The 15,113-nt window shown below is 34.9% G+C and overlaps 1 protein-coding gene across 1 annotated transcript in view; it reads left to right on the forward strand.

The window, feature by feature from the left end:
- The window catches only part of LOC132702586 (pyrokinin-1 receptor-like), an 83,760-nt gene that overhangs the window by 59,455 nt on the left and 9,192 nt on the right, over positions 1–15,113 (forward strand). Inside the window, exon 5 of the mRNA XM_060671330.1 lies at positions 11,575–11,792. Within this exon, the coding sequence (XP_060527313.1) occupies positions 11,575–11,792 (218 nt within the window). The remainder of the gene's footprint in view (positions 1–11,574; positions 11,793–15,113) is intronic.

Raw genomic sequence — 15,113 nt, forward strand, 5'->3', positions numbered from 1 at the left:
ATTCCGAACAAACGGAAAAATACCGTATTCATCATGAACTAAAGAAGTCATTCAAATTTTTTTGCTTGAAAATGCCTACACAGTTAAAACGAAGCAAAAACGTCCTGGTGAATGTCCAATACCAGATACCCAAAGTTCAATTTTCCACTGTCTCTGTGACAAAATAACGAACGTTTCCGTTTTTTAGGAAAATATATGGAAAACCACTTACCAAAGTGTTGATTTTGCATAAGTATAGTAAATTTTGATGTATATGTTGGTCCGTTTCAAATTTGCGTCATTGTCTGACTGAAAAGTATCTGCGACGCCCCAAAGAAAAACGTTTTACCACGGGAGTAAAGCTGCCGCCGACAGAACGAAAGTGAAGTATGTGGCTGTGTATTTCAAAAAGCTGTATACGTGGTTTTGAATCCGTTTACACCGGCAGTATAATCGATGTCGGGTAATTTAAGTTTTTCTTTGGCCGCGTATGAGAGATTTGGGTGAAATTGAATTTGGATGCGCCTCTCTATATGGAAATTGATACGAGCCACCGGCGTCGTCCAAGGTTGAAGGTTTTATCCTGTCAATCAGCCAGTTAGCTCATATTGCTTTTCGAGAAAAACGCTTTCAAAGCTTAAAGCCGTAAATATTTTTTTTTAATATTGCTGGCGCGGTTGCAGAATATACGTTTAAAACTATTTTTAACTCTTAGTTCTGATTTAGCTGTCGTAAAGAATGTTTCAGAGCAACACTCCTTAAAACTTGATTCCTCGAAAACCAAATTGATGCATTTTTCTTCTTCAGTTTCTTAATGCTCGTTACAAATCTTCTGGATGCTTGCTACATCGACTGTGGATCAATCGCCAATCATCCTGTTGGCTTGTTCAGAGCTTAACGGAGTCCAATTTATATTTTTCTGAACATATAAAAGTTTTTACTCGAGGCGAGACGAGAAAATCGCTCCTTACTAAACAAATAAATAAATAAAGATACAAGAAATAAATTATAACTGAAGCACAGAAGAGATAAAAAATGTTGAAAAATTGAAGACGCTTTTTAAAACTTCTTTATTTGATTGATTGCTTATTGCACATTTGTAGTATATAGATAATTTGTTTTCTAATATATGGTACAAAAAGGCATAATTTAACTTGAATATTACGTTATTATATTCATTATATTGAGTATTGGTAACCAATAAAATGTTCAATTATTTAGAGCCATAAGTCGACTTAATTAATACATAATAACGGCTTTACCAGGGTTAAGTATGAATGCATTCATAACAGACTTCGCACTGTATATATTTTTGCATGAACATTTATAACTTGTTACTTTCGAAAATCGATGAAATCGAATTTTTCGAAAGTATCTACGCTCGTATAAAAATTTTATATCTCGGTAACGGTAGGTCTTGTGGGATCGTCGTTGGTACAGAAATGAGCAGCGTCGAAAAAAAAGATTTTTTTTGTCTGTCCGTTCTCGTCTTTTGGTTTTTCCTGAATAACTTTCGAACGCCGGCATCCATCTTTTTTTCGCGATTTTCAACTGTTTTTTGAACATTGAAACACGATAGGTAAATGTCCGAAATTTGAAGCAATAGACTTCATATTTGACACACATATGCAGTTTTGCCCTGTGACGGAACCTATTGAAAATGGGGGTCCTGGGGAGTCGGGAAATATTAAAAAAAAATATATATTATTGAAAATTGGCAATAATTTAAAATCTGTGATTTAGGTAGTTTCTCTTACATATAGACCGCTGAAGCTTTTGTATTTAAGGTGTTTAAGTATTTTACAGGGTGTTCGCAATATTCCGTGCAATATTAAAAAACATAATAAGTACTCCAAATTTGCAGCTACCGACTACAGACTTGGGAGAGAAGTAGAAGTCTAGACCCGCAGTTAGACTCTTTAAATTGGGAGCAATAAATTAACGCGAAGTGTGTTTTTTTGATTTTTTTTTTGGTTATTTTGTCCTATTTTTATTATTCTAGAAATTTCCGGTTTTGTGGGTGAATTCTTGGCGATAAATGAAAAACATTTAAAGATGTGATATGAACACTATCCTAAACTGTGTCGAGAGAGAGTTTCAGGTTTCGTCAATTATACGTTATTATATATTATATATATGTTATGTTATATATATATATATATATATATATATATATATATATATATATATATATATATATATATATATATATATATATATATATATATATATATATATATATATATATATATATATATATATATATATATACAGGGTTTTTCACTTAAAACTCCGCACGCCAATAAGTCCAAAACGAAAAGAAATATTTAATTTATGTAAAAAGTAGTCAAAGTGGGGGGTCAAGTAGATATTTCCTAAAGTTTAAAACATTCGGCGCCTGCAAAGAGCTGGGCGTCGCGACGCGTCGAAAAATTATTCGATTGCAGAGACTTTGGAAATACGCGCATACAAAAGTACATATTATTTAAAAACTTTTTTGTTATTTACTCAAACTTATTTACTTTACCCGTTTCTAAGTTATACCGATTTAAAGTAAACATTTCTTGATTAATAAAAAATGTGATTAACGCTTATTTTTACAATTATGCCATGAATGTTAGTTACTATGACAACCATTGTTATCGCAGTTGTTTTAAGTGCAATTACAAACGTAAGTTGTTATTGCTGTATCAAAAAATTGTCACATTTTGTCACGAGAAATATCCAAATTTGTTCGGTTAAAAAAAAACTAAGAATTATTATGTGAAAATGGTGCAATTTAGCAATGAGGAAAAAGTAGACATGTTACTGGTGTTTGGAGAATGCAGATGCAATTGTAGAGAAGTAAAAAGAGTTTACGCACGGCGTTATCCGCATAGAAGAGTCCCCGATGCAAAAACCTTTTCAAGTTTATGTAAAAACTTAAGAGAATATGGCAGCTTCATGAAACCTAAAAGAGATAGGAACAGGACGGCTACAAATGATGAAAATACTGCTGCTGTAATTCAGCAGGTTGATAATAACTCCAAGATATCCCTATAAGAGATAAAAGAAAATACCGGTGTTACCATAAGTTCTTCGTGGAGAATTCTACACAGAAACTCTTTTCACCCGTACAAATGTAAACTAGTTCATAAACTAGAACCAGGCGATTATGCTTGAAGAATGTATTTCTTAGCGACATTGTCCGATTTGTATAGCCAAGATGCAAATTTTCTCTCGAAAATTTTATGGAGCGACGAAAGTCGATTTCAAAATAATGGAATCGTTAACAGACACAACTATCGTTTTTGGTCCGAAAATCATCCTCGTTGGATTACAGAAAGAGGTAACCAACGAATTTTTAGTATCAATGTTTGGTGCGGCATATTAAATGGATTCCTTATTGGACCTTACTTTTACGAAGGAACTTTAAATGCAGATCGCTATTTAAGATTTCTTCAAACTACACTTCCGGAACTATTAGAAGAAGTGCCTCTTGACACTAGAATGAATATGTGGCTACAGCAGGATGGAGCGCCTGCACATAATGCCCAAATAGTAACGAGGTATTTGAACCGAGAATATCCCAATAGATGGTTTGGTACTAATGGACCGGTAAGGTGGCCGGCGAGGTCCCCGGACATTACACCACCAGATTAATTTCTTTGGGGCTACCTAAAAAACGTTATCTATGAAGAACCTATCGAAGATATGGCTGATCTCATTAACAAAATTAGTGCAGCGTGTGCCGCTATCACAAGAAGGACTCTCCTACAAGTGACCCAAGCCCATCTGTTAAAAGTTTTTGATAGTTGTGTTCCAGCAAATGGACATAATTTTGAACAAAATTTTTGAAATGTCTTATTATGTAGTTAATTGCAATAATAATTTTGGTTATTAACTTGTAGGTATTTTACTGTTTTTTCATTTATTTATCATGTTATCAGAACTAAATCGATACAAAATAATAAATAAAATCATACTAAAATAGTTGAAATCTATTGTTTGTAATTGCACTTAAAACAACTGCGTTAACAATGGTTGCCATAGTAACTAACATTCATGGCATAATTGTAAAAATAAGCGTTAATCACATTTTTTATTAATCAAGAAATGTTTACTTTAAATCGGTATAACTTAGAAACGGGTAAAGTAAATAAGTTTGAGTAAATAACAAAAAAGTTTTTAAATAATATGTACTTTTGTATGCGCGTATTTCCAAAGTCTCTGCAATCGAATAATTTTTCGACGCGTCGCGACGCCCAGCTCTTTGCAGACGTCGAATTTTTTAAACTTTAGGAAATATCTACTTGACCCCACACTTTGACTACTTTTTACATAAATTAAATATTTCTTTTCGTTTTGGACTTATTGGCATGCGGAGTTTTAAGTGAAAAACCCTGTATATATATATATATATATATATATATATATATATATATATATATATATATATATATATATATATATATATATATATATATATATATATATATATATATATATATATATATATATATAGCATATATATATATATATATATATATATATATATATATATATATATATATATATATATATATATATATATATATATATATATATATATATATATATATATATATATATATAGCAGACAGGGTTGTATATAACTTTTTATTCGTGTTGGATAAATTTATCTTGCGGGCGCACGACCGGTCCGGAAAATGTATTTTTCATCTCGTTAAGCCACGTCACCGAAAATGCCAATCGTGGACGTCTATCGGAAATTCTTCCACCCGATCGCTGACGTGCTTATACTTATATCCCCAACGACATTTCGTACCGGACGAGAGAAAGACGGAAATGTACAAAAACCATTGGAAACAATTTGATATAACTGAAGGTGACGAACACCGACTTCAAAAAATTGGACAATTTAGAAAAAATAACGTATTGTTATCCATAGTAGCATTGTATATTGATTTGAGATTTCATGTTTATGTAATTTTTAATTAATATAAAAAGAATAAAACGAATATTGTACAAGCTTGTTACTTTCGCTCCTCACTGTTCTGTTCCAGGGTTTTTCGACGATAACTTCTTAACGGTTGATCTACACGCTTCAAATTTTGCTCCTTTTTTACAGTCCACAAGGTGCATAAGATATAAGATAAATGGCGGCGATCGGACATTGGCGACCATCTTTTTTTTTCGTTTTTCTGCTCTTTTTGGCCATTGCTACGTGTCCGAAAGTTGAAGCTATCGACTTCAAATTTTCACACACATGAAGCTTTGTTCAGTGACGGAATCTATTGAAATTGGGGGGTCTGCGTTTGCAAGGGTCTAAGGAAAAGATCATTTCTTGAAAACCGTTTAGGAAACCGAAAAAATTCCTGAACGACAACAGGCAGAAGATTTGGCTCCATAAACTTTTATTCTTGACATTTTTTCAAAAATGTACAGGGTGCCCCGCAAATTAGAACAATCTGAAAAATGGGTCTCAGTATTATTGAAAATTGGCGACCATTAAAGGACTGTGTTTCAGATATCACTTTCTTTTACATGGCAATAAAGGTTGAAAAAACGTAATAAGTGTCCTAAATTTGCAGTTAGCAATTCCACATTTTGCAGAGAGGTAGAAGTCCACACTTACATTTAAAGCGATGAAACTGGGAGCCATCAAATGTCGAAATGTATTTTTTTAAAATATTGGAAAAAAAGTTTTGAGAGATTTTGGCTTCCAGAAAAAAAATATTTTCTCTAAAACTATTCACCCGATCGGCAATTTACTTGAACCAAAAAACGCGGAAGATCCAGAACTATAACTTTTATTTTTGCCATTTTTTCGATTATATACAGGGATTTTCAATTATGGACAAAAATCCAAAAGACTCTGATAATTGTTCCTTTCGTCATTGAATTACTAGCAGTAAATCAAAATTCTTGAAAAATATTTGTATTTAGTTTATACAATAATGAAGGCCACATCAAGAGCTATGTTTTTTGTATTAACATTTTTTCGAAAATCATTTATTTTATTGGAAAAATTCTTATACCAGGAAACGTGGGCGGTCCAGGGCTATAACTTTTAATTCGGTCATTTTTTGGATTATGTACAAAATGATTCTGAAAATTGGCGTTTTTATGGGTAAATTATTAGCTGCAAAATGAAAAACTACAAAAATAGGATAGTTTGGTTTAAATAGTATCATAACTTGAATGTAGGCTTCATCTATCATACAGGGTACGCGAGATATTTGAAAAAATGTCAATGGAAATCGCTTTTATACAAATTTTTGTATTGTATTTTGTACATCGATTTTGCGAAAGTTCCATAGTGGTCCGCACGAGCACGATAGAAAAGCAAAGGCCTCTTTAAGACAGGAAACTGCCCCTTTTTTAAATAAAAAGCTGATTCAAGCTGTGCGCTATGAACTTGCCCCATTTAAAAGCCATCCTGTAACATGTTTTAAAGACACTGAAAACTGTTATTATTGAACCAGAATGTGTGCAAAACCAGCCATCGAAAAATGGACGGAAAAAGAATCCGGGCAATGGTGAAGGACAGGCCAAGGAATTCCTCATAAGCCCATTGTCCAAATTTCAAGCAGACCTACTAAGCTACAAAAGGAAGGTCTAGTGATGGGCCACTGTCTTAAGAGGCATCTAAGCGTGATACGAGTAGTAGACACGTGGTAAGCCGATGTGCTCTATAACTATAGAAGTAGTCACATAGACAAGCGAACAGCTAACTCTCCCTATCCAAATCTTGAATGACCAATATGAGAGACCAATGAATAAATCTGAACACTCAAAGTGTCTTTTTGGAAAAAATTCTCCATATATCAAAAGTACTTTGCAATTCGCATGTTACGCACGCATCAGCGAAGTAGTCGCTCAACAACCACGCCTTCATGAGCGACTGTTTTACTTTCGGTTCGTGTCGAAGACAGTGGCGGGGACGGATCCCGACTCGGAATATTGCCAGATGTCCATTAATTAACGGTTTGTGCTCGTTTCGTATCAAATTAATTGGGAAATGTCGTCCGATGTCCTGCCCGAGTCTGCCTCGGACGATTTCGACGGACGTCTCTGCACAGGTGCCCGCCCGCTAATTAGACACGATGAAAAATTATCTCGGCGATCGCGTATGCTGCGAAAACAAATTTTCAAAAACAAAAGAAAAATCACGTCTGTTGTGAGGATCGATTAGGACGTTAATCTCGTTGCGTCCGTTGTGGGCTTCCTTTCTGCCGAATTAAAACGATTACGGGGGATTTATTTTTAATTAACCGAGCTGAAGGCGAAATACAATTGCCGTGATTATCCATCTGCGGCCACGGAAAAAAAATTCCAATTATCGGATCAATTTCTATTATTAATGTAATAAGAACATTCGCGAGGGTTCTCCCTATGTCCTCCACCTCTTTCTTTCTGGAGGGATCCAAATCCATTTATTCATCCATTCTCTAAAGATATCGATGGTCCCAGAATGGGGTTATACCCATTTGCACTTTGATTTGCTCATTTCTTAGATGGTCTATTACTTTTTTAATCCACACTCGTGTTTTGTCCCGTTTTGTTTACTCCCAGGTTTCCGATTCATGAATCCATATTCATTCAACAAATGACTTGAATATCGTTCGTTTCTGTTCTTGGAAAGCGTCACTTCTAAATATTTAATGTGGTTGCACCAATATTCATGTACCCAGGTCTCTCTGTGTTGCTTTAAGTTGCTTTTTAAAGTCCCTTTCTCTCGCTATCAAACCACACATCCGATCTGTTTTTTTTTCTTTTCAGTGCAGGAGCTACCGAGCATTCTCGTCTCAGTGCTTGGAAATTCTACTACTTTTCGAGTTTAACCAAACTTGTACATGGTAAATATTTCTAACTATAGTCGAAACTCTATATAGCGAAATTGAAGGGACTGTTTTTTTTTTCGTTTGAATGGTTGGTGGTAGTCCCAGATCAACTTCTTCATCTTCTTCTTCTTCCTGGTGCTCTTTCTCACTAACTAACTACTAACTCACTACTACCACTGTTATACGCTCTTTAGAAAGTTTTCCACACACACACTTTTCGGTTCGAAATTTAAGAGTTTTATCTGGTGTCATTTTATAAAAAATACCAGTTTCGTCAGTATTAAAAATATCGTCAGCAGGTTACTTTTCTACCACGTCTTCTCCAGCCAATCATTAGTGACGTGTCTGTCGACATAATTTCCCAGCCATCCTTCCGAAGCCTTGAAATCGATAATGCCAAGCTGTTCACCAAACTTTCCTGCTTTTAGTTTTGCCATCGGTCCAGAGAGTGGTACATTTTTAAGACGTTGCTGTTGGAACCACTGCAACATCGATCCAAATTTTAAAATTTTAGCATGTAAACAACGATCCGTAAGGGCTTCGTTTTTGAAAAGACATTTTTCATTAACATGATTTTGGATGAAAAATATAGGAGAGTGAACTGGAACACTTATTAAAAAACACCACGTATATTTTTCCGGAAAATGCCATGTAATCGTCTCAAAACGCGGGCGCGGATGGATTTTTTAATTTAAACTGCGCTCGGTCGAGGGAAAAAAATTAATTGCAAGTTATGAAAACTGAAGTTTTCTAGGAGACGCTTGCCCATCCTAATTGCAAGGGGGCTTGCGCGCGTGGCAGGAAAAATATCAATTCCAACGTCGTCGCAACCGTAATATGTGCACAAACACGGTCGTTAATTTTCGCACCCCCTTTAAACCGACACTCTGAACACGATTCAAATTATTAGAATTTCATCAACTTCTGGGGCTTCAGCCCTAAACTTTGTTTTATTTATTATGTTAAAAAATGTTAGAAAATTACACTTTTGAGAATGCACGTTCAAATAAAGGCCAATAGATTTTTTTTGAAAATTTTCTTCCTCTTCCCTTCTTTGTTGCGTTCTATGTATAATGAAAAGAGCCGAAAAATGTGGTTGTTCTGCGTACATGTTAGGAGAAACGGTTGAGAAAAAAAAAGCTAAGAAGTTAAGCAAATCAGACAGAAGAAAATTCGGGAACTATTCTCTGTGTTTCTCTATATGTGTAGATCTTCCGGGATAAATTGTTAGAAATACACGGACGTACGTACGTTATATGGTTTTTCTGGGACGGTTAAACCGGAGCACGGGAGGAGGGTAGGGGGTGAGAAGGGGGCACGTGTTTATTCCATGCGAAATTACGGCAGCGCGGTATTTTATTTTCCCACAGCCGTTCGCAATCCGCAACGAAAAAATAAACAAACAAAATAGGTTTATTGCAAAAATAATTCCATCATCTGATCACATATCACATTAAATTTTCGAAAAAACAACGACAATTTTACAGCATTTAAGTGGAGAATTAATCGGCCTTGATAATAAATAGTGAAAAATTATTGAACTGAGGTGGCTTTTACTTGATGAAAATCCATTTATCAAAATAAATAACAACTAAAAGTTCAGATTTTCACGAAATTTTATATTATGACATGACAATTGTGTCGACAACACCGTGTCTTTATCAAATTTAATATTTACAAACTACCTGCTACTAAATATACCGAAAAATGACCATAAAACTTTCATTAATGTTGTTGCGAGAATTTAAATTCAATAAAGGAGAGGTATTTAAATCTAATTGATCGTTAAGCAATACAGTTGAATATCTCTAGTGACAAAAACAAATATTTTTTAACAATTATGAATCCACAACCGCCTAAATTATATTCTTTAGTATATGCCCATTAGACCAGTCGTGTCTTATGTAAGAGCTAAAGCTGTTAAACTCTCTACAAAATTAGTAAATATTTTAAAGTTCCACACATATTTTAAACCAAAATTTGCAATAAGAAATTCTTTTAAATTAATCAAGAAAATTGAAGATATCAAAATCCCTTCTGACGCAACTCTATTGTCTTTTGATGTACAAAACTTATTTCCCAGTATTCCACCTATGGATGTGATAGATTTAGTAGATTTTACCCTAACTCGGAAACAGGTTAACCCATTGGTGAAACAAGATTTATTAGATTGCTTAATAGTATCTTTAGTACCAAAATTATTTTGAATTTAATGGACAGATTTATATCTCTAAAGAAGGTTTGATTATGGGAAATCCACTTAGTCCTTTGTTAGCCGAGATTTTTATGGATAATTTGTAAAATATCATACTAGAACATCCTTTAAGTAAAAGTTTTTTATGGTGGTATAGATACGTGGATGATATCTTTGCTTGCTTTGTTGGAACGGTCAGACAATTGAATTCTTTTTTAAATTACATAATCGTATAAAATTCACTATCGAGATTGACCAGGATAACTCTATTAATTTTTTAGACTTAACTTTTACAAAAGCGCAAAACAAATTAGATTTTTCAATATATCATAAACCTTCACACACGGACACAGTCATACATAACAGTTCAAATCACCCTTATACACGTAAAATGGCTGCATTTAACTCTTTTATACACAGACTTCTTAATACGTCACTCTCGACAGAAAATTACAAAAAAGAACTTAATATCATTAAACAAATTGCACTGAATAAAGGCTACAATCCGTCCATTATAGATAAAATTATAAATAAAAAACAAATACAGACTACAGTAAACTCTATTCATCCGAAACCTAATACAGAACGCGAACAATTTAAAACAATTACATACATAGGAGAACCTAGCGAAAAAGTTTCAAAACATTTGTCAAAATGTGGTTTAAAAATAGCAGAAATAACAACACAATAGGAAAATATTTAAAAAACAACAAAACGAAATGTCCAAAATTCCAAAAATCAGGTGTCTACAGGTTGACATGTGAATCTTGTCCTAAAATTTATATTGGACAAACAGGTAGATCCTTCGAGAAATGCATTAACGAACATATAAGAGCGTTTAAAAACAATAGTCTAGATTCTAATTGTGCTACACACTTAAACACAGAAAAACACATTTTTGACGACAATTTTGATATTTTACATACAGCCACAAAAAGTAGAAAATTAAATTTATTGGAAGCCATGGAGATTAACAAAATGAGACATTCAAATGTTAACGATCAATTAGATTTAAATACCTCTCCTTTATTGAACTTAATTTCTCACAACAACTTTAATTAAGGTTTCATGTTCATTTTTCGGTATATATAGTAGCAGGTAGTTTGTAAATATTACATTTGATAAAGACACGGTGTTGCCGAAACAATTCTCATGTCATAATATATAATTTCCTGAAAATCTGATCTTTTAGTTTTTATTTATTTTGGTGAAAAATTAGGGGTGTGGTGGGGTTGGGTCGAAAAGCATCGCCCGCATTGGCAATCGCAAATGTGCTACTGAATTGTGTACTATTTACAAAACTTCTGGATTCCTCCTGCGTCGAACTTGCTGACTCGTCAATCATCCCGTTGGCTTCCTCAGAGCTTGACTGAAACTGACTCGTATTTTACCCTGTACCTGCTTATATGTTGTTTGAGGGGGGCGCAGCTAAATGAGGGGCATAAACACAATCTCGGATGACTGATTCCCATATTGGTGACAGGTTTTGTAAAAGGTATTACAGTAGCCAGTGCAAGTTTCTTTGAAAAAAAAAACTGAATCGGGTAGTTTGCAAAGTATGTTATTTGTTCTCAGTTGCTGTGGTGGCAGCCTTCTTCATATGTTGGGCCCCGTTTCATGCTCAACGGCTGTTCGCTGTGTACCTATCGGGCGCGTCACCGGAAGCCCAGAACACGTACCTGCAAATGTATCTGTACTTGATGTACACCTCGGGAGTTTTGTACTTCCTGTCCACCTGCATTAACCCGCTACTCTACCACATCATGTCTAACAAGTACAGGAACGCATTCAAGGTACGTATTTCCGACATATTAGCCTTTAATTAAATAATATTTAATTTTAAAAAAGAAAAATATTTTATCCTTTTTCTTAATCGACGGCTAAAAGCAGGGTGGGGCTGATTGAAATCACGATTAAAATTATGACTTAAATCACTTGATTTTCTTCATTTAAAATCAGGATTTAAATTAAACTCCTATTTTTTTAAATCTTTTTTTATTGAGGCCAACACAAAAAGCACGACGTAAAAATATTATCACAAATAAAAAGTAAAACACAACTCGTTTCGCCAATTATCCTGTTGGCTTCTTCAAAGCTTGATTGAAATTGACTCGTATTTTACTCTGTACCTGCTTATATATTGTTTGAGGGGGCGGAGCTAAATGAGGGGCATAAACGCAATCTCGGAAGGTGACAAATTGGTGACAGGTAGAGACCTGATTCGCGGTTAAGATTGTTTCAAATGCATTTCAAATGGAATTTTGTCTTTGACCGACCGCAGATGTTGAAAGATTTTTGGACAAGTGGTAAATCTGGTTTTGACGTTATACTTCTTTAGAACTTTTGATATGTGGTCAGTGATGTTTTGAATGTAAGGAACGACCACAGTGGCAAGTGTAGGATTGCTTTCGGCCTCATTGCTATTGGAAGGAACGCTTAATATCTTTTATGTGGAAATTATTAGAGAGAAGAGCAGAGGTAAGGTGTTTTAATTCTGTTTTCAGTGACTCGGGCTGAGACAGTTTAACGGCTCTGTAAACAAGAGAGTTGATAACCGATGATTTTTGGGCCGGATGGTGATGTGACAATGCATTAAGGCATCGGCCTGTGTGCGTAGGCGTTCTGCAAACATACAACTCTGTAAAAAAATAAGACAAATAACATAATAACAGTAACAATTCTTCTGCATTTTCGTAGTAAAGTTGCGCACAGAAACTGTTTTATTATTGGTAGCTGTTTCGCAATGTCTGGCACATCATTTTGTGATGTCCACCACTGTAGTCCATTTACGTTTACACTTTGGAAGGACTAAAGCGTTGGTTCCTGCTTGACCGAGTTTCGATCTAGCCAGATGGTTATCGCGAAAATACTTAACATTTTTTACTACATGTTCTTTGACATCTGCTATTTGTAAGTCTTTGCACAGTAAATTCAAAATATGTGCAGAGCAGCCGTAAATTTAACTTTTGAGTACGTCTTTTCCTCCGAAGTTATCTGTCGCAATGGTTTCGTAAAGAAGCGCTCGTCCATCTTAAGTTGTTATTGTTGCACATAAAACTGCCTCATTGTGGACATTTGACCATCGTTAATGGAGCATATAGGCTATAAAATGAAATGATGAGTGCATGCTTATATCGATCCTGAACTTTTTGTATTTTTGATAAAGGTAATTCTACAACATTCTCGAAGATATGTAGTAAATGTTTCCACTGCTCTACAGCATCTCAGATAGTAGCATTTTTTGGGAGCAAAATATCAAGAGCAACTGATATTTTGTATTATGTAGTTATTGAATTGCTCGATCGATTGACCGAAATAATTTTAAAAGTACCATAAAACATATTTATTTAGTAACGTTCATTAATATTGTGCGTTACATCGCCGTCACGTCGTTCTCTGAACCAACTAGAGTCGATATTCTTATTGCGATCCCACGAATCGTCAAGTAACGTATTGGGATATAACTTGAAGAGGGTTATAGGTAAATTGGACATCACAAACGCATAATAATTTATTTTAAAATACATATTATTATTAAGTAATGATACATAACGCTCTACAATTGCAAGATGTAATTTAAAACATTTTTGACTAGTCAATTAAGAACAAGGTCAATTGACCAGTGCACTTTTGGTGGATTCAACCGGTATTGTGCCTTTCATGGTATACGAATTGTACTGAAAAAATTGTCACCATGCATACCGTGTCCCTTTCGCGTTCCGTCATTGGCCTATTCCCGGAAATTCCTAAAGAAATATTAGATATTTCTGAAATTAAAATTTATTATCACATTATTAGGCATATATAAAAATATTTTTAAAAGAAGCTAACCTAAACCTATAAATATACATGCAACTTACAACAATACGAACAACTTTTACGAAGAAAAATATATTGGGTTGTTCGGAAAGTCATTTCGTTTTTTTTGGGGAACATGAAAGACAGTTTTCGTATAATGAATAAATATTTTATTAAATTATATATTGGCCGTTCTGGTCCAACACCTTTTGCCATCTTTCTGGCAGTAACATAATTCCCCTCTCATAAAAGTTTTGGTCCTTGCTGGCAAAAAACTGGTTCAGGTGGTTTTTGACATCTTCATTTGAAGTAAAGGTTTTGCCATCCAAAAAATTTTGCAGGGACCGGAACAAATAGTAGTCGGAAGGCGCCAGATCTGGAGAATATGGTGGATGTTGCAGTACGTCCCATTCAAGCTGTAAAAGTTTTTGGCGAGTGACCAAACTTGTGTGAGGTCTCGCATTATCCTGGTGGAACACTACACCCTTCCTGTTGATTAATTCGGGCCTCTTCTCTTTAAGTGAATCATTCAATTTGTCCAGTTGATGACAATAGACTTCTGAATTAATCGTTGTATTGTCCGGCAAAAGCTCAAAAAAAACGATTCCTTTGACATCCCACCAAACGGAGAGCATCACCTTTTTTTGGTGAATGTTGGCTTTTGACACGCTTTGAGCCGGTTCATCTTTTCTGCTCCATAACCTCTTGCGTTTAAGATTGTTGTATACAACCCATTTTTCGTCCCCAGTAATAATCCGCTTCAAAAATGGATCATTTTCTTGACATTTGAGGAGCGAATTACACACGTCAACGCGACGACACAAATTTCGCTCCGTAAGGACACGGGGCACCCACACATCGAGCTTCGAGGTTAAGCCCATGCCTTTCAAATGGCCATAAACAGTCGAATTCGACAAATTTAATCTCTCACCGATCTCTCGTGTGGTTATTCGCCGATTTGCATCAACTAATGCCTTTATCGCATCTTTGTCAGCTTCGACCGGCCTTCCAGACCGTGGTGCATCTTCGACATCAAAATTGCCGGATCGAAATTGTGCAAACCAGTTCTGGCACTGGCGTACTGTTAACACGCCTTCTCCATACACATCCGTCAATTTTTTTCTCGCTTGGACAGCATTTTTACCATTTCTGAAGTAAAAAAGTAAAATATGACGAAAATGCTGCTTATTGCTCTCCACATTTAAAAGGGCACCAACCAAAAACTACTGCGTAGAATTAATAGAACTTTTTCACACACAAGCCTTGCAATATCAGCTCTCAAGACATATAATGGTTATGCGGCTTAAGTGTGAAGT

The sequence above is a fragment of the Cylas formicarius genome, unplaced genomic scaffold (assembly GCF_029955315.1).
Source record: "Cylas formicarius isolate icCylForm1 unplaced genomic scaffold, icCylForm1.1 PGA_scaffold_5__7_contigs__length_24384050, whole genome shotgun sequence".
Lineage (NCBI taxonomy): Eukaryota > Metazoa > Arthropoda > Insecta > Coleoptera > Brentidae > Cylas > Cylas formicarius.